The 27,774-nt window shown below is 38.4% G+C and overlaps 1 protein-coding gene across 3 annotated transcripts in view; it reads left to right on the forward strand.

Annotated features, from left to right (window-relative positions):
• LOC137585803 (lachesin) overlaps window positions 1-27,774 on the forward strand; it is a 149,402-nt gene that overhangs the window by 41,678 nt on the left and 79,950 nt on the right. For all 3 annotated transcript variants that reach the window (XM_068301757.1, XM_068301755.1, XM_068301756.1), the window contains one exon: window positions 26,213-26,850. In XM_068301757.1, coding sequence (XP_068157858.1) covers window positions 26,595-26,850 — 256 coding nt within the window. In that variant the 5' untranslated portion in view covers window positions 26,213-26,594. The remainder of the gene's footprint in view (window positions 1-26,212; window positions 26,851-27,774) is intronic.

Below are 27,774 nucleotides of genomic sequence, written 5' to 3' on the forward strand. Positions count from 1 at the left end.
GGATGAAAGATAAGAAACTCTTAATTAAATTTCACTTCATTAATAATAATAACCAAAACGGCCAAAGAGTTGCTTAGGAAGCGTGGATATGCTATGCTTAGTTGACATTTCGACAATTTAAGGGCACAAATAATTTGAAAATCAATTGTCCCTATCATCCCCTTGAACTATTAAGCAACTAAGAAGATAAGTATATGTCTCTACTTCTGTTTGGTTAATTTAATTCCTTGCTTAAATGAGCCAGACCTAAGAAATTTCATGAGTTTGCCTACAAAGTTATGTTTCGTGACATCATTTAAAATGAAGGCCTTTAAACGGAGAGCAATGAGTATCAAAAGATCCATCATCATCATCACATAAAATTGTATATAAAAGCGTTGCTAATATGACCCTATTAGATATTGTTTCCAATTCATCATTCACTTTACATGGCTTTAGCTTGGCCATTGGGTTGGTAGGTAGCTTTCTCTTTGTTTCATTTTTCATTTTGCCAGTTTTTTCAAGATTATGATGACGTTTTTCTGTTACATGAGTTGATAGCAGAAGAATGTCTAGTGTGTCCAAGAGCTAAGGGCAATCTATATGCATGTCCTAGTTTTTTTTTTTATTTTTTTTAGTTGTTTTTGCACCGGTAAGAGCATAACAAATTGCTTGTACTTGTTGCGGCAATAACATGATGAAACACATTGCCATACACACACACACACACACATGCAGGCAGATGTTGCCAATGAAAGTTTTGTTGAGCATAGATGCGGGCCTGAGACCCTCCGATGGGTCTATGGTTGATTGCAACCGATAAAGTTTATAATTGTTTCATTTCCTGGATTTAAATTGCAAATATGAGTTTTGTCTTTTACGTCTGTGGGCTGGCTTACTAAATTATGCCAAATGGATGAAACGCGTGCCAACCCAATGGCCATGGTTGGATGAATGGATGGATGGATGGACGATAGTCCTTCTTTTGAAGGGAATAGTGAGAGAGAGATACCCAAAGGGCTCAGTGAGTCAGTTAGTCAGTCAAAGGCTCCATCAGTGTGCGACACAGTAGATTTAACCTAATTAAGAATGTTCAACAGGACACAATGTTTCGAATACAAATGAAATGCTCTTCCACTCCTCCGCTCAGCTTAGGTCTGAGCAGGGGCAAAGGCGTGTTTAGGAATGAGGGCATGGGTGGGCGTGTCTGACAGGCTGCTGCGCAGAAATGAATGAGCTGCCGAGTCAAAACCGGCTGCTGAAGCAAAAGGTTGCCCTGCCGGGTTACATGGTTTGATGTTGCCGTTGCTTTTGTCGTTATGCTGCTGCTGGCAAGACGAATGTTAATTCTATTTAAACAGAGCGAGACAGATAGAGAGAAAGAGGGGTAGGTAGATACAGACCCACACAGAGACTTAACGCGACTGAAAAGAGTGACACAAAACACAGGCAAAGCCGGGACCAAGCTGCTGCTGCTGCCTTTGGCATTCAAAGTCACAAAGATTGTCAACGTTTTCATTTTAATTCAAACAAATGTTACTAATGTTTTCATTGTTGTTGTTGTTGTTGTTGTTGTTGCTGCTTCTTTTACTGGGCGCTTCTTGAATATTTTATCGTTTGACTTGCCGCCTTGGCAACATTTGGCAACATAATTTGTCCTTAAATCCTTTCACTAATAGCCTTATGGTTCCAGCATATACAACGCCCACGCCTCGCAACGCCCACCAATTTCCAATCCTTTCACTTGTATTCATTAAATGTCGAAATATTTCAATTGCCTTAGAATTCTCTTTAGCTTTTCTGCAGGTTCTAAAAGAAGTACAATTTTGTACTTTAAATTTAATCAACGAATTTAGCTTTTGATAGTTGTTCGATTTATTTCTTCTGAAGTACCTAAGAATAGCTTCTATCTCAGACCAATTAGAATTGAACCCTCCTGTTCTGCTGAAAAGGAAAAAACTCCTCCTCCACTGCGCCTAAGGAAGGTTCGCAACTGAGTGTTTTCCTGCAAGCATTTCACTATATTGAGCAAGAATAATAATATTTCTATAAAAACAAACAGTCAAACAAATTCTCTAAGGATGAGGCTAAAGAAATAGAACGAGTTTAAAGCAAAATTTGCTGAAAGGATGCGGGCCTGGGACCATTTCTTAAAAAGAGTTTTCTAAGACCGATGCCCAAGTCGGGTATTCTGATGTTGGCGGCATAAATATAACCTTTGAAACCTATTTAAAATCAACTATGCGAATTTTTTTAGCCATTCGTCATCGAAACTTTAAATCAAATATTTATGCAGGTGCGAATTTTTTGCATTAATACCAAAAAAAGGCCATCAAATGATAACGTCAGGCCGTGAAAATATTATTTGTATTTCCCTCTATATAGTATATTTCGTATATTTTTCTTTAGTTGTGCTTTTTATTTGTCTCTGTTTTTGTTTTCCCACTTTTGATTCCCATTCTTGCCACTGGTCGCGACACACCTGTGTTGCTACAAAAAAAAGAAAACAAAAACCAAAAACAAAAACAAGAAGCAACTTTTATAGAGAAACAGGAAAAGGAACGGACGGAGGCAATACACAGAATACGGAATTACGGAATACGCGATACGGTGACAATTGTTCCTACTGCCGGATGGGATCCCTCGCATCTACCCTTTTACCTTACAATATACTGTGTCGCCTGCATTTATTTTCTTGGGCAACATTTGCTTAAACAGCGTCAACAATTTGCACACTATTTGCCATTGTGTTGGCCGTCAAGTTGAAGGTGGGCTGATAACTTCTATCTACCGTTTCTATGAATTTAAATGGCATTATGAGCGCCTCGAGAGGGAGATAAGACACTGTGGGGAAGAGCAAAGTAAAAGAATTTTCTTAAGAATTTTGTAGAATTGTCAAGTAAATGTTGAATAATGATTGCAACGATGAAACAATGCAAAATTGAGCTTGTTGTGGTATAAAGTCCATAAAATTCTTTCATTAAATTAATTTGTTCTAACCTCAAGACAAGTTCTTACAGCAAATTCCAGTAAACGTTGGTTCGGTTACAAATACTATCGGTTGTGTTTTAAGTCTTTACTTTTTCATTAACTGAAATCTCGTCGAGTATAGTTCATCATAACTCTACTAAAAATAAGATTAATTTAGAAACCGATGAATTGTGAAGAGAAATTTGATGAACGTTCAGAATTAAGATCCTTTCACTTAATCATCTACAATTCCGAAATTTCATTGTTGTTTTTCGCGCTTGAATGCCTTTAGCCGAAGGCAGTTATCATGCCTATCACCTTTATTTTTATTTTTTTGTCTTGTCCAAATTCAACTGAATGAAATCCAATTAGCTTTTCTCTGTGTGCTTATCAACGCGTTTACAGTTACTCCCGGCAACGGTAGCAAGAGTCGTCGAAATAGTAGCTGACACTTGATTGTCCATGGCCATGGACTCTCGACTCGGCTCTGTCCACAAATACATGACAACGTGATGAACTCGGCTTAAAACACAGCCAACAGAACAAAAAAAAAACAAGAAAGGGAATAGAGTAAAAAAGTGAGGTCAGTCAAATGTAAACCTGTCTGTCAGACGAAACAAAAAAATATGGGCAAACTTCTACTTATCAGTATCAGTTTACAGACTCCTCGCTTCCTATTTCTCGTTCTAGAAATATGTGTATGTGTGTGTGGATGTGTGTTACTGGGACTGCACTCACAATTCTGTTGCATATCTCTTACGCTTCGTTTATTTAATTTTGTCTCTCTTGTTGTACCCAGCATACCCCATATATCTAGGAGTATATGAAAATCCAAGCTGCAAAAAGGGATAGTCTTTTATAATTCTTTGATATTGGTTGACATGCATTTAGAAAGCCTAAAAGTAGAACAGTAGTTTATATATATATAGGTTAAAATTGAAACAATTCACGAAAAGTCTTCAGAAATAGAGGAGAGCGTTGATATAGTTAAGAGACTAACAATTAACTACAATACAGGGTAACTGAGAGTCCAAAAAAGGCCAACTAGTTTCAGTTAGGTCAGTTCTATCTCTTTTTTTTTTTGGGGTTTTTTAGATGAGGTTATAACTCTGACTGCGAGTTGGTTTCCATGTGGCAGCAGCCAGTTTTGTTTGGTCGCAATGAAATCCGTTTCATTAGAAACTCAAACAAATTTTTGTTTACCAACCAGCTGGTTATGTGGCTGGTTGAAGACAACGAAAAAAAGGAATGAAAACAAAAAAAAAAAAAAAAAAACCCATAAATTTATTTGAAGCAAATTTTAATTAAGGCCACCAGCAATGCCCGTTAAGGATGAGGGGGTGGTACATTTGGTCAGGAGCAACGGCCAAGACCGCAACACCGTGTAAATCCCTTTATCAAATTAATGAGCTCATTAAAATTCGTTTAGCAATTACAGTTTTAACAATTTCCGCCTCCTCCACCAAGAAGCCCCAAGCAGCTTCCCACCATTTTGCCCACCGTCGTCGACTTCAATATGCTGCGAAAATGAGTAGAGGAGGAGGTATAGGGTAACATGCCATGCCAGTCAGACGATGAGAATATGCTGCGTCAGACAAGAATCGTACAGGTGGTGAACCGAAAGGAACAGAACAGAGCTCAACTGAACTGAACTCAAATTCAACTAAACTCAATCTGCACGTGCGCAGTGACTAGAATGTATAAGAATGGGAATAGGTTGTTGTCGAATGTTGTCGGTTTGTTGGTTCTCAGCTGACGGCATCAGGCCTATAATATTATATCCATAAAAAATTATAATAAACTCTCCAACGAAATTTTTGTTTCGCCAACTCAGATTGTTATATGTATATTTATGTACAAAATATGTACATACATATATATATGTATGTATATGTAAGTGTGTATGTAGTATAAATTCTAAGAGCTGTTGCTGCTGCCACTGCTGCTTCTTGTGCTGTGTTAATAGGAAAATCGTGTGGCCAGGAAATAAAAGAGCATAAAAATGCTCTTAAAAGTAATAATAATTGCCAGGTCCCAGGCAACGGGAACAGTTAATACAGAAGAGCAACAGTAACGGGCAACAGCAGCAATTGAAGAGGCGGAGACTTGTTCAATCGCGGGTGAAACAATAAAATGAAATAGCAATGTAATAATTTATGATGGCATCATTAAAACATCGCTCAGTACCAACACAATACAAAGAAATAAAGCATATAAAAATATAACCAAAAACCAAAACGTCGATGTTTGTATACTCTTAAATTGCTTACATAGATTAGAAATCCAATCCACAAACCGTTAATAAATATTAATATTTGATGTACATACATATATGTAACAACATACAAATGTAGTTATAAAACTAGCTTAGACAAGCTCATTTAGATTCATTAAATCATCGCAATGTTCAACTACATATATACATTTTGTTTACTTTATCTTCTAAATATGAAGAACCCTTTTTACATAAAGAGTATCATTGGGAAAAAAAGGAACAAAAGAATAAAGAAAGACTAAAAAAAAAGTTTTGCCATTCGAAAAGTATTAGAAGCTGCTGGCGACTTCGTCCTTTCAATTCGACAGCTTGGCAACGCTTCACTGCCCTTCCACAGCTTCTGGCGTTGCCGACGCCGATGCCGATGCCTTTGCCTCATTGCCTCTCTGGCTCACCTTGCCGGCAATGTAATAAAAATGTTATTATTTCTTTTTATTTATTATGCTTTTTAGAGAATTTATGACGTGCCCATGTTTTGATTCATTTTTCATTTAAAGACCAAAAATAACAACAAGAAAATAAGAGGAAAATAAACAGCAATGCAAACTGTGTGCAAATGCCAAACGATAAGCGAAGAAAAACAGAGAACAAAGGGGAAAGAAACCGCCAAGCATAATACATACTAGTAGTATGAAATGATTAATTTCAAGCTTTAAATACAACGCAAGTAAAATGCACATAAACCATAACTGACAAATTTATATTTTATTTGACATCCGGCTTAATGCCAAAAATATTTCACACACTTTACCCGCGCCCAACTCTCAGAGTGTTCAGGCCGATTCCGTTGGTCGTTTCTTTGTGAAAGTCCTTTTTCCCTTTGTGCCGTTTGTTGTTGTCCCGTGCTGCCGGTCTGCCTGTCTGCCCTGTGTGTTCTGGTCGTTTTCTGTGCTTTGGGCTATTGATTTTTCATGCCTTTTGTCGCGCAGCCATTACAGCAGTTTGCCTTTTCTTCTCACTTTGGGTAGCGTTCTTTCGGCTCTGCCTTTTGTATTATTTTGCCATTTATTGTACATTATGCAGGCGACTAATATTGACATTATCTGTTTTCTGTTCACTTTCTTTTTATACATTTCCCCGTCGCGCTGTCACTTAAAGCAAAGGCGTAAATCCTATTTCGCCAAATCTGACATGCTGACTGAGCTTTAAACAAGACACGAAAATGTTTCAAGGATTAACTAAACAAAAAAAGCAACACAAAACCCCATATACACAGATAGAGGAGATTCTGTCTCAGTTCTCTTCTTTAACCCAAATGAATAGACCTTTTCATGTTGTCATGGTTAATGATTTGGCCCCCTACAATCTTGTCATCACACGAAATTTGACATGTGGATATCATATATAGATACAGGAAGGTTTATGTATATACTACAAATTTAACACAGCCCAAAACAAATATATTTAAAATTTATTTGCTTGGACTGCCAACAATAAACAGAACGTGATATGTTTAGACTTTAAAGAAATTCAGAAAATTAGTGATCCCAATAATTGATCCTTCTACCTCTGGCGTCAGACATTATCGAAATAAAAACGTTGTCAACAATAGAAAAATCCAAGTCTAGTCACAAGAACCAATGTGTGTGGCCAGCCTTTGTGGACGTCATCTACACAGATGAATTCATCATCCGTTTTTCATAATATTACTCGTACAATGCTTTGAAATATAGCAAGCAGTTTGTCTGCTCATCTAGCTAATACCCAGCAGGACACATGACTCGCATGAGCCTTGATGCATGCACAGCAAGAAAGAATAGTTAAGAATGGGCAAAGCAATTTCATTTCAATTTTCTCTAAACTGGGTAAACCGAATGTGGAATTTTCATTCAGTGTACATTCATCATGTTTAGAGGCTCGTGCAGATTGCACTCGTGGTTTTTGTGTTGTTGTCAAAAGTATTACGTTATTTGTTCGACTCTTGCCACCACCGGGCACCGCCATGACTGTGCATTTCATTTCATGGGAATTGATGATGCTGCCAGTTGTGGGCGAGCGGTATGAGGGCAACGTGCACTCCCAACATTGTGATGTATTGTTGTGCGGAAAAGGTGACTTTCATAATTCCCCCTTTTACATCTCTCATAAAATGCCATCGTTTTGTATGCACATCTATCTATCTACGCAGAAAATTAAATTCCTTAGACGAGTCCTTTATCGGTATTGCATTGTCACGAGCTCTTACCAACCCTTCTTAGCCCCTCTTCATGGGCGGATGGTGCAGATTTAATATTAAGTATTAGATTCGAAAACACACAGCTGCTCGTAACATAAGTTTATATAAATAATTGATAGTCTGTTTGGGATATATTTTGTCTATTTGGACAAATTGCAAAGAATATGCAAACAAAAAAACAATTGAAATTCGAGTGGTAAAGGAAAATTCTATTTTAAATTGAATTTTTCTTGTGTTTTGTTTGTTGATATGGTTTTCTCTTTAACACTAACAGGCTGAGCTCGCCTATGTAGTGCTAGTGGTTTAGGCCATGCAATTCCATTCACTCAATATGATTTTTCCATCACTTCGTTGCTTTGGTTTATAGTTTTTGGTATTTTTCGATATAAGAAAATAAAAAGCAATTTCCCTTAGCTTTTCTTTCACTCACTCGTACACTCTCTCGCTATAAGGCTGCATCTTCTGTGTTAAAGAACTTGCAACAGCCACACTGAGACCCACTCTCCCAGTCGTATAAGTAACGTTTAGATGATGTTTGGTTGGTTAAGAGGGAAAAATTCAATTTTTGTCCTTGCTGAGAGGCTAGAGAACTCTGGCGGAAATATGAAAAACGTCGTTCATGCTCCACTACGCCGTTCTGTCGTTCGTTCTGGCCAACATCATCAACATCTTTTGCTACGCTCTTTGCCATTCAGTGGATTCGATCGATACAAAAAAAAAAAAAAAAAGGCAAAACATTACACTAGCAACGTTCGCTTTATATTTGGTTATGGTTTGTCGTATAAATCCGTTTATATACTTTCATATATTTACTCGTATACGAACAAATACATACATATATAAAGTTATGTGTGCGCATTTACAGCTTGCCTCTATTCAGTTGGATTTTGTTTAATTCGTTGTTAGAAATATATGACTTCATATCCATTGTCTGTTGCTGCTGCTGCTGTTGGACTTCGCCTGTAATATTTGTTGCAATTTGTTAACCAATTCTCCATTCTCTTGCATTGTTTTTTGTTTTGTCTAGTGTTTTTTGTTGTCTCTTTTCCTCTCTTAGTGTTGCCGGTTTTGTTTTTCAATTTATTTTCATGTTTTTACGCTCTTTTGTTGCATATTTCATTTTGCGCTTTTTAGTTATCTTTCACGTTGCTGTTGCTATTGCTGCTGCATTGTAAAATATGCAACATATTTTGCATGTTGATTTTGTTATTCGGTTTTTATTTCTCGGCGTTGGCGGCAATGAAAAAGTGATAATAAAAAATAAATTGCACATGCTAGACCAGTATCAAAAAAAAACGGACGTGAACTAACTGTTGCAATATGTAATAGATTCTGACGCAATGAACAGAAGCAATTCCAATCACTAAAGCGTAAAATATTCTTATCTCGGAACTGCTCTTTGAGATAAGGATTAAAGTTTATGGCAGCTACGCTGAAGAGGAGAAGGAGAGAGAAGTTCACAAACTGATCTACACGTGGTAATCTCAAAGTAAATGTAAGTTAGTTTTGGACCATTTAACTTAAAGCCAAACATGCACTAAGAGCCATTTTACGTCAAAGTTGGAGGCGTTTAGTCAATTATGCATTAAGTTACGTTTCATTAAATGTGTGTTGGCTCATAGTTTATGCCTAACACAAAGTCTACACGTATACAAGCACGAAAGCTTTCAAGTGTCCCTGAACTGGCAGTGCAGCAAATTTGTTCCAGTAGCTGCTGTTACTGGCGGCTATAACTACGCAGGCAACTGCCGAGTAAAAGTACTTGTTGGCCTATAAGGTTTGCTCACCACTCATTTTTACCCTCTCTATCTCTCTCTTTCTCTTGCACTACAATCATACACCCACGCTTATTCATGCATATTTACTTCAAATGCAAAGGAGTGTAAAATTTTAATTGAACCTTATAGTCGGCCCTCATAAGTATGCTATGTTTTTTTGCTTTTTGTGGCATGTGTGGGTGTGTAGGGAAAATTAGAGCGTTGAAAGAACCTTGAAACTGCAACCTTTGTACCCCATCCCTCGCCACAATCAGATGCGAATGGCAACCAATTTACAAAACAGCGACAAAATGCCACATCAATCAGAGCTCTAAAAAAAACAAAAATATGTTGTATATAAAAATTGTAATGGCCTTGCAGCTGTTATTGCTGTTGAGTTGTGAGGTCGTCAAAAGGCGGAAGGGAGCAAGCAGCAAGGTGGTAGGTTGAGTGGCCCTCAGATTGGTCTAAAAACAGACAAATCAAAGCCCACAATGAAAGCGCGCATCAATTATTTATGTTGAACATTGTGCTTTCGATTATACCACATTGAGTGCATTGGAATGGGCTTCAATAGAAAGGTGACAGCTCGTGACGTGGTGGTCAAAAGGAGAAGGAAAATATTGTGGTTTTAGTTCTTAAATCAACGGTTGAAAACTACCCATGACATATTGACACATTCCCTATCCCGCTACGTATTTAAGTGGCCTTCACTGTAAAAAGCGACAGCGAACCTTGAACAGGAGTTCTGACTTAGGAACTTATGGGTAGTTTTAAAAATCTCTTCATTTGGATTTCAATTTGCCCATCAGGATCTTGGGTAATCAGAAAATTTCTTAAAAATTTAACCTTGACCTAGGGAGATTATTATATTATATGCTTTTTATTTCAATTTACCAAGTTCTCACATTAAATTTCAATTCCTCTATTGATTATTTACTTAAACGCTTCAGATTGGACACGAAAATATTAAATATATTTATTACTTGCACAGAGTAACGCCAGATGGCCTTATTATAGAAGAGATTGCTGTCGGGCAACTTTTTTTTTATACATACATACATACATATAAGTATGTAAGTAGTGTACTCTGTACACTCAGAATAAGTGGAGGGGAAAAATGAAACGGAGGAAAAGTCTCCTATGTCGGGAACGGTGCATTCAATTTGGTGGCGTATTAAGTTTTCAGGCTCCAGCTTGAAACTTGATAAATAAATTACTTTGCCAGCAGGATGGACTTGCTTTACACTTTGCACTTTTCCTAGAATTATTGCAGACAATTGACGCGCTTCGCTCTCAGACATGGACAGTCTCTAGAAACAGACAGACAGTTGGACAGATAAATAGAAGAGCAGACGAACGGACAGATGGACAAAGCAATGCGATTTGCAGTTTTTTCTTTTCCTTATATACATTTGTGTTGTTCTATTTTTTGTTTCTTTTGCAATTTACGGAAAATATTTTTATTTCTCAACGGCAGTGGCCGTACGAACATTCAGTAAACATTCAGATCCACGGCTTCTGTCGCAATGCCTCGTCTTGGACTGGATTGAGCCTTGCCAGGAGCACCAACAGCACACTTTATTGGCTTGGCAAAAAGTTTTTCCTTTTTTCTTATTCTCCCTCACTTTCTCTCTCTAGTCTCTGATGTTGCCACGTCACTTGATCCAGGAACTTGGCTAGCGATTTAAAGCGGCGACTCTGCGACAGGTTTTGGCTCAGGCTTTGAGTGACGGAATGGCGGTACAGTAGGTAGAGTCAGTAGAGAGCTTAATGTGAGAGTTCAAGACGAACTAGCAATTTGCTTTTTATTGATTTCGCACTGAAAATTGATTTTATGCCATAATTCAGGATGTACAAACTGACTTTCAATAAATTTAACGCATAATTCCTGATGGGTTTAAGCGTAATTGATGATTGATTATGGTCCCTAGAGTTTCTTCTTGTTGCCGTTTTAGCCAAATCATTTAGCCTCAATGCTGTGTAATTTATATTCGCTTAGCTTAATCGTACACTTACCTGACATCTGCATCTCCATTGCCATTATATGTATCTTTGGGTAAAGGCTTAACCTTTTTTTGATGAGGTCCAAAGGCAACATCAAAGCGATACTCGATTTTAATTTGAATAGATGATATGGTTTGACATGTGTCTGATGTGGCGCTCATTCATTATTTGCCTTGGCCATTTCAATTGGAATTGCTATACCCTTCACTCTGCTCCGGTTTTTGCGCCCTTCAGTGTGTATGTGCAATTTCTTAATGGCTTTCCATTTCCCCCCACTTTGCTCTCTTGTCACCTCTCGCTCACTGTTAGAGATGTAAATAAAAATGCATTGCAGTGCCATTTCCTGTGAAAGCCAAATACATTTGATGTAACTCATTGCAGGAATCCCACGCCCCCCCTATGTTTTTTTATATTTTGATTTGAAGCGGCCACGTGACGACGACGACGACGACAGTTTTCCTTTTCTTTTTTCTACTTCTCTTTTATAATTTTAAGCTGGCTTTCCATTTTTTTTGTGTGTGCTGCAACGGCTTTTACATGTTTCCTTACCAACGCTTTGCTGAAATCAATGGGAAAAACTGCCCCGTGTCCCTGCAGTCAGCCGCCTTCTGCCAGCTGTTCAGTGATTGCGCAAAGTGCGGCGTTGTGTCCTGCTTGTTAACAGACGCGTAGTGGGGTGAGAAAGAGGCCAGTAGGGGGCAGGAGGAAATAAAAAGAAACGTTTTATTTAAATACGTATAGTATATATGTATACGATATGCTGGCAGGTAAACCGTAACGGTTTAAATCTGCTTGTTCAACTTGCCAGCACCGACTCTTCACTTCACTTCTCTCCCGTTCTTTCTATCCAATCTCACGCTTGCCTTTCTGGGCCGTATTTGTGTCAGACCCTTGCAGATCGCTTACATTTGGCATAAAAAGGGCGCACAGTAGCTGCAACAACAAAAACAACAACCTGAACATCAACCAGAAGAGCATGTTAAAAACAGTTTTATGCACTGGCAGAATGGAGCTGAAATAAAATAAATATGCTGGCCGGCTGTCTCTCTGTGTATGTCCCTCTCAATGTCTGTCCTGGCCCTGGCAAACGCAAAAGTGCCCACGCTTCAATGCGTGTATCTGTCGCTGAGGCCAAAATGCTTTAAAAAGTGATTTTAACACAACCACACACACACACACACACACACACACACAAACCAACCAACACGTGTATAGTCGGGCATTATATGTGGAAAATAAACCAGCAAAGTCTCTGACATCCTCAGTTTCCACTTGCTGACCATCGTAAAGTACATAAACACACACTCATTCACACAGAAAACATCCAAACAACAACGAAAAAAATAATGGATAGTAAAAAAGGAATGCAGCAATGCTATATGAAACATCTTGCTAGTTAATCATATCGAATATATTATACCCATTGCTTGGAATTTAGGCAAAGATCATCAAAAACATAAATTTCTAGTATGAGGAAAAGTCCTTGAGAACTTACTAAATCTAACATCATCCGAAAAAGATAATCATTATTATTGATTAAAGAATAATTATTTTTATAAAATCGTTTCAGAAACAAATTATATATATCCCATTTTCACGCAATTTGATTCATTGTTTGTTTTACCTTGTTATATCGTATTCGAAACAATTTCAAGTCCGGTTGTTAACTTAGTACTTTGTTGGATTTATTCAATCTAAAAAAGCCTAAAAAGTCTATGAAATACTGTGGCAAATATTGCCTTTTACAATGAACTCAATATGCCCTCTTATCCCATTGCCCGCTTGGCAGGCATAAAAAGCAGATTTCTTTTTTTGCCTTTTGCCATTGACTTTGTGGGCATGTGTATATACTGTACACATACATATATAGCGACTCGTTTTGCAGATTTGCAATTTTCGGGGTTTGGCCTAAACGTTTGACTTAATGAATGAGTTTGAGCTGTTTGTGTGCGATTCCTTCTCTCTGCGTTTTTTTTTTATTTCGTTACCCATCTACTTTTCCATTTGTTTGAGCAATGCCTGCATTTGATGTTGATTGAATTTTTTTGATTTTGATTGATTGATTGATTGAGTTCAAGGGCAGGCCAATAAGGTTAAAAACTAATCAAAATCGGCCTCCAAAATGCAAAAAAAAAAAAAAAAAAAACGAAATATGTGTAAAATTGCTGCGAGGCGGCTTAATTGAAATGCGGTAAATATTGCCAAACAATTTCGAGAGCGGTTAGCAGAAGTAGTAGACCTAAAAGCTGCAGCGCCATTGGCCATAGTGGCACGTAGGTAACCCCCGGGAATACTTGCAATTACGCTAAAAGCAATTCTTGTTGAAAGAGTCAGCCAGTCAGCTAGCAAGCCCTCAGTAAAGCGAGACGTTGAAACGCGTTGAGTGTCTTCATTCTTACGCAAAGAGTTACGAAACGCAACCCCAATTCACCCATACACAGATAGAGACACAGAGGAAAAAACGTTCCGTGTTCTCTCACAAATTTTTATTTAAAGCATTTTACATGGTCTCGGTGTTTTTTTTCTCTCCATTTTCCTTTTTGTGTGTCCTACAATCAACTTAAACTAAGATTACATGCAGCGCACCGCTAAGCTCTAGAAAAATGTGTGCCATCAAGTCAGCCAGCCCGCAAACCACTCAGAGTTCTGTCTTCCTGTCTCCACATTCATTCCCTCGACAATCCCACTCCCACTTCCGAGATACGCATTTTACCATTTGTATTTAAAATGGGATTTACCTGGGGTAAATTTGTCACTTCTTTTAGCGCGCTTTTAATTTGATTTAACGCGTCTACGCGTGCCAGTCTGTGGTTCGTTTCTCTATCTTCACATCTTCTCTCCAGTTTCCTCCTCCCTGTATCTCTCTGTGTGTTTTATTTCGGTATTTTGTTGTTACTTTTTGGCTATTTGTGCAAATAAAATTTTGACGTTTGCATTGTGTAGTTGTGTTTGCTAATCACAAAATGCGAATGAAGTTTTGAACCAAATGAGTGTGAGATAATAGAGAATATATTTCTTTTCTCCCTCTTCGGGATCTGTACGCAGTTTACGAGTTTTGTGTCGCAAAATTCCAAGTGAGCTCTCAGAATTCGGCAATAAATGATGTTAAAACTGTTATTCAATAAGGCAGTAAAAAAATCCACCAAAAGATCACGATTCCATTAAATATCATATATCATTTTCGTTTTTTCGACAGCGATCAACCTACGGCAGTGAGTTGTGGATCAGGTTTTCGCAATAATAAGCTTCAGCATTGTATTGAAAAAACTTTTTTTAATTCTTAATGCAACTGTGAAAAGTGATTGGAATACACTAGTATTTATATAATTTAATGGTCCCAATGTTTATGCATCAGCAAATAAATTAATAATAACATTTCATTTTGAAGAACGGTCAGTGAGCTGTTGAATGGTGTAAGGCCTTGGTACGCTTCCTTGGTACGCTTATGTCTGTGTTAATAAGGATACGTATTATCATGTTAAGGACATGTACCAAGTTGAAAACAAGATACTTGGGCAATTCTATGGTTAGCAATTTTGACTCTTTTCGACATAAATTAGATTTTTGTGGTATTAAAATATGTAAAAAAAATCCCTTACTTACTAATACAAAGAGATTCTTAAGCAGATTGGTAACTTGGGCGCTGTTTATTTTTAAAAAGAACTAGAAACAAATTGTAGTTGTATTATGTAGTAAAATGCAAATTAATTTTCCGCTAGTCTTGCGCTGGTTGTTTAACGACGTTTTTATTAAATATGAGACTTCAGCATTCTAGTTATCATTTAGTCTCGGCTTTTGAGAGCTCTCTGTGTATCAATTTATGCTAATGTTGTTTTTGTAAAGGGTCCTGGTCCTGTGGTTTCTTCAGTCCCTGCCTTAGTCTTGCCTGCTGCACATCAAAGACGAAAGACGAACTGACAGCGCCAGCGGCTAGACTTTGAACTCGCTTGCTTCGTGCTGTGAAGAGGCGGTGTTTGAAGGTGTATATAGAATTGTGTGTGTGCGAGTGCGTTTGTATGTGTTAATCTTGGGTCTGTGTTTGTGTCTTTGCTCTTGGCTTAACCGCAATTAAAACAGATTTCTTGTTTACGATGACTTTGGCAAATTTTGTAAGTCAATTCGCCGAGTATTTTAAGCAATTAATTTTGTCGAATTTTAATTGACTTTGTTGGCCTACATTGTTTATTTGATTCCCTATTTGTTTTCTTGTTTGTTTATTTGTTATTTGTGTGGTCTGTCGTGCTTTAACTTCTTTTTACGATACATTTTATTCAATTCTTCATCAGCTGTACTTTAATCTTTAATTGATTGACAAATGTCATCTGGATTATAGATGCGCAATGGTGTCATGCCAAGAAAAGGTTGCACGTGAAACTGCCGATGTCACATAATTTTAATAAATAATATTTCTTCATACGTCTATTTCAGGTATGTGTTTTTAAAATGCAAAAGTTTTAATAGTGTTTAATACGCATTTTTAGTTCTAAGTATATGTGTTTTCTTCAGGGATACGTTTCTCATGCAGTATTGTACGAGTGATGGCCCAAATAAGTAGGCAACGGATTTTGGTTGTTTGAATATTTGAGGAAATGTCTTTTTGCTCCTTGATTAATGTAGCTCTACCTATTAGTGTACATATACGTGAAAATAGGTGAATGCGTGGGTAAGTGTGTGTGTGATGCGTATATTGGACTGGTCATATTTGCCATTGTCTGTAGCAAACAATAACCGACATGGACGCGTGTGTTGGAGTTAATTTATAGACTTATCAACACTTAATCACCGGAAAAATGGCATAGCCCATGTGTAAAATGTACACACACAGAGTGCCACGCATGTTGATTACTTGCGTTGCCATTGCCTCGTATTTCACCCAGAGATGAAGTCGAGAGTCTAGAGAAGAGTCAGAGCGAAAAGCAGATACTGGTGCCAGAGACAGAGGCTTAATAGTTGTTAGTTAGTTGTGCGTGTGCGAAAAGGCCTTTTGGCTTTCCTTCTCTTTCACTCTGACTGTTGCTCTTCCCGCAATGCTGAAGCGTAACACATTTGCCGTAATTTATACTTTATAGCCCTAAAGGCAGATATGAAAAGTCACAGGGCTCACACGCATCCCTCTCTATACACATATGTATGTACATATATATATGTACACACATATATACATATATTGTACTATACATAATATCTTGAGCCATATTTTTTCAGTTGCTGTTCAGCATGTTGACTTTTATGCCATTTTCTGCGGTTACCAACTTCACTGTGGTCAGAGGCATTGCCGTTGATATTTATGCTTGGGTATAAATAACCAGAGACACGATGTGTATGTGTGTTATTACATTTGCGAGTGTGTGGATCTATTTGTTAGTGTGTTGCCGCTATAAAGAAGCAGACATGTGCCAAAACAACACATTTAAATAAACCGCAAAGAGTTGACTGCATAATTAAGGCGATAGACGACGACGATGACGATGACCGACCTTCAGAAAGCAGGAAAAAAACATGAGTTCATCGTACGCATCTGCTGGTGCTGGTCATCCAAGAACAGGCAATTGGCGAAGACAATTGCTAAACATTTTGGCATTCGCATCAATTCCATTTTTCCCGTTGCTGCTGTTTGTTGATATCAAATATTTTCCCCTTGCTATTTGTGACTATGCCTAATGATTGCTGCAACGTGATTCTATCTGGTTTTCTGCCTTTGAGGCAAATCCAGATCCATACAGTCCGGTTTTCTTTTCTCTTCACGCAAACATGTGCGTTATGCGCCCGATATATATATACAAATATATTGTGTGTGTGTGTGTGTGTGCTGGCAGTTTGATGAAGTATTGTTTATGAATCATAAACTGATTTGCTTAAAAAGCGCGCACAGCAGACTGTTGCCAGAATTTTACGTGTCTCGCATAGAAAAGTGGCACTTGGTATTGGTTATTGATTTGCACGAACGAAATTCCGAGTGCTTTCCTGACAGCCTTTCCTAAATGCCTCCGCCCATGCTATTACATTTGTGGCTTATTCTAAACGTGTGCTAATTGCTTTTGTGCCAAAACCAAAAACGTTACCAGCAACATGCCGTTGAAGCTACATATACGAGCTGGCGACCGACCGACCATTTTGTTCAGTCATCCAGGAAGAACCAACACATGCATTTTGCAGCAGGTCCTAGGTCCCAGGCTAGCTAGATGGCTCTAGCTCTGGCTGGCTTTCAAAAAGGACGCCCCATTAAAAATTGATTTATTTTTAATTATCAATGACGTGCGGCGAAATAATAAATAAACGAGCAAATTTATTGCAACGTCAAAAGCGACAGCCTCAACAATGGCCTCAACGTTTTGGCCTAAAATGGCGTGTGCGTGTGGATGACCACCCACATTCACACATATGTATACACACACAGAGCCGCACATATGAACATGCCTGCATGTTGTGTGCATTTTTAGGAAATATTTAGAATACTCGTAACGCAAACGCTTGCCCCTTCCTTCACAAAAAACAAAAAAATACATACATACATGGGCATAGTTCCACACACAATATAAAGCAAATCGAGTTGTTGGCATATTTTATAAACACTTTGCTAATTTTAGCGCCTGTCCAACATAGTTCCCTCTTTTGTTATTGCTGTTTTTGTTGTTGGTGCAGCTGCGCACAAAAGTGGACCAAAAAAAAAATTATTATTATTATGGACTGTTATACTAGTTGTCGCTGTTTCCATTGTCCTGGTCCTGGTTGGTTGGGAACATTTTACTAATTTATTAACTAAAACCCAAAAAACCATGTACAACCATGGATAGAAGCAAATATTTGTTAAATATCATGTACATGTCTAGAAAATATGAGTATGGACGATAGGATATGCAGTCATTTCTTTCAATTCCTCTCAAATTTCAACTTCTTAAGAACTATTTATTCAAAGTTGGATTCCAAAGATATCAAACGTTATTTACTAAAGATGGCTAAATAAATTCTAAAGTTGATTCCTATTATTTGAAACTATATTATTGGTATTTCGGAATGATTTATCTGATGTGGTGCAGAAGGAAATTTGTAATGCAAGTCCTAATGGGAAAACATTTGAGGCACAAAATACAATTGTTGAGTTTCAATTGCCCGACATACAAACCCACCAGCCCACGCACACACACCTCCATTGAGGTTCCATTCCGGTTTTTGTGGCTTGACGCGTTTAATGAATTTTTCATGTCATCATTGCCCGTTGCCAGTATGGTCATTTGGGCTTGGGCTTTTGGGGTACTTTTCGTAGTGGGTAGATCCATTGGCCAGTCTTTAAATTATTCACTCTTCAACTGTATTTACCGCACTGCAATTGAAATCAATTTTTGATTCCGCAGATTTAAATTTTTTATATATCCTCCATTCGATTGCTTTATAGAGAATTCAACGAATAATTTTTGTTTTTTCTCGTGTTGTTGTTTTGTTTACGTCATAAACATCTATATGAAAATTGTACAATTTATTTGGCATCATTTCTGTCTGCTGTTCCGTGCTCACTCATAAATGTTCAACATGCTGATATGTTGTATATTTTATAGACTTTTCGAGACTCGCTCAATAAGTAAAGGAAATAGTTTTAGCAAAATGATTGGCAGCATACAGTACATAAATCCCTTTGCGAGATGCTACGAATAATAAAGAGGTCTGGGCAAAAGATGCCCTAGAAATTTGCCTAAAGAGCTTGAGTTTAAATATCAATTTACTCGTAATTGAAATCAATGTAATAGAGCACAGTGTAACAGTGTTCAAAACTTATCGATTGACCCTTGCAATTGGCAAAAGGTTCACTACAAGCTGTGGTAATTGATACGCTAAACTGCATAACGCAGATTATAACCTTTATGCCAATGGATAAAATGGCATAAATGTGATAACAAAATTGAGAAAAAAAAACCCTGAAATATGTGAATGCAATGCAGCAACAATAAGGGAAGTGTTTAATTATTCATTTCATAGAGAGCAACAAAAAAAAAAAAACCAATGGCAATAAAGCATAAAACTGTGATAAAATTGTAGAGGAAAGGCCATCGCAAATTTTACAAAGGGTGACCAATATGTTACATTTTCATGGCATTGAAATTTTTTGAATTCAATTATTTACATTATCTGCTAATTTTTAACATGATTATTCTGGTTATTTTATAAAGTAAAATTTAATATATATTTTATCACCAAGAGTTTTATATATTTATGCGTGTGTGTGTGTGTGTGTGTGTACATATGTAGGGCACTAAAAAAAAGTTTGAAAAGCAATTTTCAAATGAAATTTATGAATTGTGTGCACATAAAATGCCTTTTGCAAAAAGGTAATTAGAATTCATGACACGCTTATGAAATATCACACATACGCCGTGGGGTGAGCAGAAGCTAAACTCAAAGCCAAGCTGAAAGCTCCTTCTTTCGGTCCCCCTCTCTCTCTACACATACACACACCCAAATGATTTACGATTTTCAAATATACACACACGCACACCCATTCAGAAACCAGCGAGAGAGAGAGAGAGGGAGAAAGAGAGAATACTTGGAGTGTTAGCAAAAGCAATGCAAAGTAATTTATGACTATGTCTTGGCCACAAAAACTGCGAATTGCAATCAAAGGCCAAAGCCAGAATCTAATATAAATGTCATCCAGCTAACGATGAATGCCTAAAGCAACTGCCACAACTTGCAACCGATTGCAATATTTGCAAAAACGTTGCATTAGTAAAGCTTGAAAATTCGAGTTGCTGGCCCAGTCAACCTCCTTAACCATCCTTCCATGTCCATTTACGTTTCCATCTGCATTTCTCATCATCAACTTTGTCTCCATTTAAAGAATGCTTACTTCCAATGAGCCAACAGAGTTTCTGTCTCTCTCTCTCTCTCTGGCACTCTATTTGCATCCTGAGTGTCACCTCAATGTTGCTTTTGCAAAATTTATGCTGCTTTTGCATGTAGAATGTGTTTTTGTTGGCTCTATGTATGTAGGTTGTGTCGTGGATTTTTTAATGGCGTGAAATTCAACGGCGCGTGAAAAAAAAACAACAACGTAGTCATGAGGCATCTTAATAAATTACTTTGGGGATTTTGGTGCACAATTTTTAATATTGCCGCCAAGTCGGGGCCCAGACATACAGACACAGCAGGAGAAGGAGATGTACGGAGATATGGTAGTTGAATCGGGGTTGGGCGGCGGGTTCACGACACTTGCCTGACATTTCGAATTTAATGAAATTTATGCAATTTTTCTTATTTGCCAAATGCACTGCGGCATGGGCAACGACACGCCAATGTGCAATGCATCAAGCGGGTGGCACTGTTAGTATTCAGTGCACTAAGATGGATGGTTTAGCTGCTTAGATATAGACAGCGACCTGACAGACCAACATACAACTGTCATACATATGTCACACACATACCAACATACACAGCCACACCTACGTACATACATCGATCTATTCTTGGAATATATTTAAAAGTAACCCACTTACAATATTGAAAAGTTTATCCTTCATCTTTTTATTGTTGATGGTTTCCCCTAAAAATAATTCAATTTAGGCATGAAATTTAATACTTTCTTTTCTCTGAGTTGTAATTTAAGTTGATTGTCTAAGTTTGCTTCCATTTTTCTTTTTGTTGCTCATGTTTTTCTCCCCTTCTTTGTAATATTATTTTGTTTTCTTATTTTTATTATTTGCACTTTGTTGTTGAATTTTCGGTCCAAGAAAACTTTTCAGACAAGTAAAAAGAAAATAAATATGTTTTACACTTGTCAACTGAAATCTAAAGATCCTTTTTTTCGCTTTTTATGTATTCTCAGCACATATGCTCTTTGAATCTATCATTTTATCAATATAAATAAAATTATCAATCATTTGGTTTTTGCATTGTAAAAGGAATAGCGTTGAATTTAAGTACAATTTCCAAGTTGAAATATACTGAAAATTATTCCTTAAATGAAACCTTTCCCTTTGAGGATCAAATTCTGATCAATTAATAAAAAAGTATTAAAGGAAAATCATCTGAGATTAGACTTCTAAAATTAAAGTTCATCGTGGCTTTTAAATTAATCCAGATACTTTAAGAAATTTAAAAACAGAAATTGCTGCTTCGGAAGAAATTTAAACTTAATTGCAGATGAAATGACAAAAATTGGATGGAAATGACTTCGAAATCGGAGCCAATATCAATTCCATATATATAGTACATATGTCTACTTGTTGCATGAGCCGCACCCAAAAAGTTTACGTTTACTCGTCGTGCCTAATGATGATTATTTTCTAGTCCATTTTCATTTAGCGCCATTCTTTCTTCTTTCGACGACATTATATTTTCATTGTTGGTCAGCCAAGCGCAACGGCTTTGACGTTGTTGGGTATCCACAGACCATCTCCCACCATCGCCCCCCTTACCCCACGATTTAATTTTTTTTTGCTGTTTGTGTGTGTGTATTTTCTGGCTTATGCTTTCAACGGATTTTGGCTTGGATGCCGCACACGATGAAACAAAATGTCGTCGTGGTGTCATTTGGCTTCGACTTTCAGCGATATAGAGAAAGAGAGTAAAAGGACACAAAGCGAGTGGGTAAAGAGACAGAGGAAAAGACAAAAAAGAAGAAACAATGTTGCAGCTTTACTTTTAGTTAGCTGGCCAATGGGAGCGCCTAATGTCCTAGTAGGACAGCTCTTAAGGACTCGCCAGAGTCGGCAGAGTTAATGAAACCAATAAATTAATTTTAATGATTGCATACCCACACATATACAAACATACAGAGGCACACACACACACACATACTGTGCAACTGCTGCGTCAGATATCTCCTCCGCCTTTTGCCTCTTTCTATCCAATTGATCCACAAGGGGCGTGGCACTTGCCATAAGTAATTGACAAAATCTTAATTAGTCCTTGGCATGTCCATTGAATGGCTTCTGTTAGTTGTCGAGTTTAATTAGCGTGGAAATATTTGCTACCGCTTGAATTTAATTAAATTAAAAAATGATGTGCCTTTGTTTAATTGTTATCTTCACTCCTCCTCCCCCTCTTTTAACTTGAACTCCTTGCTTAAATATTAATTAAATAGTTAATGAAATTTTGATTAAACTTGTATGGTCATTTATTCTCGCACTCGGGTTTTATTGGGTGCATGGGGAGGAGAATGATTCGGACGGGGGGCCAGATTGTTTGCTGGCATGGAAAACAAACCGTAATCAGTTGAAGTTGAGTATGTGCTCAAGAATTTTCCACTTGCACTTGCCAACTACTACTACTGCTACCACTTGGAGCTGCTATATAAACTCTGAAGAGCACTTCCGGCTGCTGTCCCAATAGAGTGTCCTTGAAATCGACTACACAGCTACAGCTGATGCGGATGCTGTTCCTCTTCCTGTTGCAGCTGCAATACCCATTGCCATTGCTGTTGCTGATGCTGGTGTGTGTTTATCCTGCTCTCATCGCCTCAACTGACTCGACTAGAATACCCCTCCCACACACACATTTAGGAAGAGAGGACGACGAGTTCGAATAAACGCTGTGCATAATTCAAAAGCCAATTTCTCTTTTGTCCAGCAATTGAATGAAAATTCTCTCTCTCTCATTGATTTTTTCAATCTATCGGTATAGTTTGGACGTCTTACTTGCACTTTCAATAATTAAACCGATGGCAAGGGTAACTTTGGAGTTTTTTTTTTTGTCCTTTTGGCTTTTGGCCTGTCAAAGTGTCAAAGTGTAATCATGCTTTGTGTTTAAGGGTTTAAATTAAATTAATTGACGGGCACTTGAAGTAAATTAAAATTGCCCAGAATGTTCTCCTTGGCCTGTGTTGGCCATAAAAGAGATTACAAAAGGGTCAAAGGGTTGTCAGCGATTGCTCATAATTGCGTGGCGCCTGCGGCAAGCCAAACGAAAGTTTTGCTCCTTCTCTCTCACTTTTTTCTTTTTACATGTATAAAATACTTTTTTTCATTACTTTTGGAGTTTGCTGGTGACATTTCTTCCACACATTGGAAGATTGTGAGGAGGTGGCAACATTTGCTTGCCAAACTAATTAAATTTTTGCTGGCTTTGCGCTCGGCGCACTGGGCGGATATGGGGCAGCCAAATTGGCGCCACAAATTGGTAATTACCCCGGCTGAAGTGAATGTCAAACACGTAAAAAGGCGACGACTGCGACAGCAACGACGTTGAGACATTGGAGATACAGATACTGATGTAGAAGGCTGACCGGGGAAGAGCTGAAGGGGACAGTGTCCATTGGCCGCACATTGTGCAATTAGCCACAACGACAAGGACAAAGACTGTGGCCTCAGTGTCTCTGTGTCTATGGCTGACAAGCAGGCAAGCAAACGATGTCAGCCAACACGCAGCAAAGCAGCTGACGATGCGTGTCCTGCGGATGTGGTTTCAGCGGGTGAAGCGGTGTGTGGGCTGCAGTTGAGTTGCCTAATTACTTGTAAGTTGGCAAATTTTGTGGCATTTCGCACTAAATTGAATTTGACGTACGTCTGTCTGTCTTGTTGAATTGCCAGCCATACCGTCCGGAAGACCGGATGAGGATGTCGCATGTATATTTGGTTTCCGTTTCCTTTCAGTCAATTCGCTGCTGTTACAGCTGCTGCTTGTGGCCAGCGTGTAATTATTTTTTAAGCACTTTCTTGTCTGCCATCGAAATCGGACCGAACTAAAGGCACCACAATTCCTATCGCTATCGCCATCGCAATCGCAATTTGAATAGAGGACGAGCTAGAAAGAGAAAAAGTCGCACAGTCCTGGAGTCCTGGTCACATACTCATCGTTAGGTGGGTGGATGGCGACAAGGCACATCCTTTGGTTGCGGATATCCTCAGCTTGTTGCCTTGGCTTTCATTTTTCGGTTGCTTTGTCCAATTAGTAACAACGGTTTTATTTTTTTTTTTCGTCTTTATTTCTTTCTGTGTTGGGGCTACGATTTCATTTCTTTTATTGTGCTCGTTATCCTTTTTTCCTTTTTTGTTTTGTTCCCCTCCGTTCGCTCTTCGCGCTGTTGGCAGTGCGCAAATTTGATATCCTTGTTACAGCAAATTGTTGTACAATTATTTCGTCTTGAGTATGGCGTGCGACCCAAACAGTGTCTCCAGCATTGGAATCATATTTATATGTCGCAGGACTTGTCTCTTTCTCTTTCGGTCTCTCACGCCATTTACTTTTCTCTCATCTGAGTGTATTTCGCTCTCCCTTCACTCTCTTCTTGCTCATTGTGTCCTGCGCCAATATTGTCGCCCTTTCGATTATTTATGATCCTTGCCGGCAGCTCCCAACGGTCCCGGGCCTGTGGCCAAGTTTTAGTAGTCATCGTCTCGGCCCAGTAATAAATTTATGCTTTTTTATTTCCTGCTGTCATAATTTTACCCCCAAATATACACACACACGCATGGCCAGCGTGAGAGAGGTAGAGGCAGGAAAATGCTTGGTCTTTCTTCTTTTACTCCTTTCATGCCTGCCGCCTGTCCTCCCTTCATCCCCTGGCTCCATCTGTCTAGAAATTTTCCAATTGATAAATTATTTTATGGCAAATACACAAATTTTCTTTCGTACGCATGACTCTGCCTCTGTATGTGAGTGCGTGTGTGTGAGAGGTTTTTGTTGTCATGCCTTAGTGGTTTTTTGGTTTTCGATTTTGGGTATTGGGGCAAATTCTCTTCAGCTTATTTCCTAGATCCATAAAAAAAATACGAGTATGTCCGATCTGTATATGTACATACATATTCATATATATTTATGTTCGTAACTAATATCCTTGTGGATTTTTGCCTATTTCCTGCAGTAAATGTTTTGTAAGGCCCTTGCCCTTGCCCAGTTATCAGTTCATCGGTCTCTTTCTCTTTCTCTCTCTCTCTCTCTCTCTCTCTCTCTCTCTCTCTCTCTCTGTCATACTTAACTTGGCTCAAACCCATCAAATCCATCATATTTGCTGGGGTTTTCTTTTTGTTCGTTGCTGTTGTTCTTTTATATGTTCTTTCGTTTTCTTTAAACATTTTTGCTCTGGGTGAAGCACAAAACAAATTTGTGCCAATTTGTTGTTTGGTCTCTGGCCTTAGAGTAAGCATGCCACATTAATTCTAATAGAATTGTTTATGTGCCACATATTGGCAACGAGAAAGAGGCGCAAATTATGCGCATTTAGTTTTCTTGCTTTCTAACACAGAAGCAAATTGCCAAAACCAAGTTCAACTGCAATAAGAAACCGAATCCCATTTAACCTACTTAGTTTTTTACGAAGAGTCTTCGTTTCACTGTTTATTCAATTGAATGTACGAAAAGGAAACTCATTCAAAATCAAACTTATAAGCGAAGTCAGTATACTCCTGTAGTTAGAGCATATTGAGCAAAAAAGAGTAAAAAAAACTAAAACAGAAAAACAACAAGCCAAGCCAAATCAAAGCCAACAAATTCCAAATGCGCGTACAATATTTTTCAGGATTATTTCAGTTGGCTTCTTGTTGTCACTGGTTGCCAGGAGATTGAAGGGGATAGAGAGGTAGGGACACACATACATACACACCCATTCACAGTCAAAGTCACAGTCACACACAGTCTCTTCTCGATGCCACGGAAATTTCTGTTAATTTGGCAGCCTGTCCCTGCATTGTCATTTTGTTTTTGCTGCTGGCGGCGGCTTCTGTCGTTTATAGTTTTTTATGCTTCGCTTGAGTTTTATTTGCCAAAAAACAGTATAAAATTGCTAACAAAAAATAATGAAAAAATGCACAAACCCACACACACCAAATACAAAAGTATAGTCAGAAAGAAAGAGAGGAATAGAGAGGCAGAGCAAGTTTTTGCCATCGTATTTCGGTGTGCAGATATGCAAAATGCTGCGCGCACATAAATTTCTATGTTGGGCCACGCTTATTTGCATAGGAATTATGTATTTGGGCATGGCGGCTTAACTGCATAACACAGGACACCACACACACACACATTTAAACTCTCACACTCTCGCTGTAAACTAAACTAAACTAAACTCTGTGGTCATGGAGAGAAAACTAACGCATATCGTTTTACTTGTATTTTTTGCAGCAATAAATTTTCAACGGCGCTCCAGGAAAATGCATTGCAGCAAAACAAGCAATTAAAGCAGAACCTACACATAGATACAAGCAGTCGGTCGGTCGTTCGGTCGGTTGGTTGGCTTGTGCTTAGTGCCTAGTGCCTAGGATCTTATACCCGTGCTGTGCTAAAAACCTATTTTGAATAATTAAAATTCCGTAAGTGCTGCAGTCGAAGACGACCACGACGACGACCAGGACAACAAAACTACGTGAAAGAAGTGCCACACACAAGTCCAATTCACTACAGGCAGGCAGCAGGTGGTGGCAGGCTCAACAAATCGTGGCACGAAGAAACTTTTACCACAATCTGCGGTCCACAAATCGTATACAGCAATGCTATAATTAATTCAATGCACTTGAATAAGCCAGCTTACTCTGCAAATCTCTTCAGCAAATTCAGCAGCAGCGACTACAGATTCAACGAAATGGAGGAGCTTGCAACTGCAACAGCAACAACCACATTCAGGATGGCGACAAAGCGAACAATTAGCCAAAATAAGCAAAGACATATCCATAACCAACAAAAGATAAAACAATTGATGAACCAAAGCCATTCACGAACTTTGCTCTTGGCTATCATTGTTCTGATGCTGTGCTTTGAGAGAGGTAAGTTTCCATTCCCCCATTACCATTCCATCTTAATCTATTGTAAATGCAATCGCGTGCCAGGCTCAAGTCAATCAGCAAAGCATAGCTTCCGCTCCCGCTGAGCAGGAGAGTTCTGGATGAAAACCGCAAAAGCCATTCAATTGACAAGCCCACAAATTGTGCATGCCAAAGCCCTTCTTCAGTTGGCCCGACCCCGACTGTTGAATTAATCCCACTCAGATGAATATTTCAAAACGAAACTTAAGCAATTAATTTCGCTAATTGCTTTTCTTCGCTTGGGTTTTTTCTTTCCTCTGCAAAGATCTTTGCCACGTTCACGGCTTTTTGCATTTAAATGGCCGAGAATTCAGAAGGACTAAACTGAATGGTGAGACTGGGCAACTTTGCCTGTGTATAAAACTCAATCTGACATTTATGCGAATGTCCACGGAATCAAATAAGAGTAATGACATTGCTCCAGCTTCAAGACGTTCTAGGGATAGCTGAGCATCTCTTGCAGTGCAGCAGTGCAATGTCCTTTGGCTACTCAAACATTCCAGTGGCTATTAGTATTCATATCTTGACTGAACTAAACTGAAAGCTTAAATTCCTCTGGCCATTCCCCAGCATCCATTCAACGGAGGAGTGAGGATGAGGAGCGTCTCTCGGGGAGGCTTGGGGAGTAGCTTCGGTTTTTATCTGACAACGTTTGCATGAATTTTCATTTCGTGCTAGAATTGTTGAAAAAGATGCAATTAAATTTTAGGGTCCGCGCGAGCGCAAAAAAAGGGAAAAAAACAAAATAGAAAAGAAAATAACTAAAAGAGTCCCTCTGTCAGAGTCTCAGTCTTTGCTTTCTACTTCTCTTTCGCTTTTGTCTCTATTTCGGTTTGCTCTGTCTGTCTCAGTCTCAGTTTGTATGCGGTTGCAGCTGCTGTCAGT

Source organism: Drosophila tropicalis, unplaced genomic scaffold (genome assembly GCF_018151085.1).
Source record: "Drosophila tropicalis isolate 14030-0801.00 unplaced genomic scaffold, ASM1815108v1 contig_878, whole genome shotgun sequence".
NCBI classification, from domain to species: Eukaryota; Metazoa; Arthropoda; class Insecta; order Diptera; family Drosophilidae; genus Drosophila; species Drosophila tropicalis.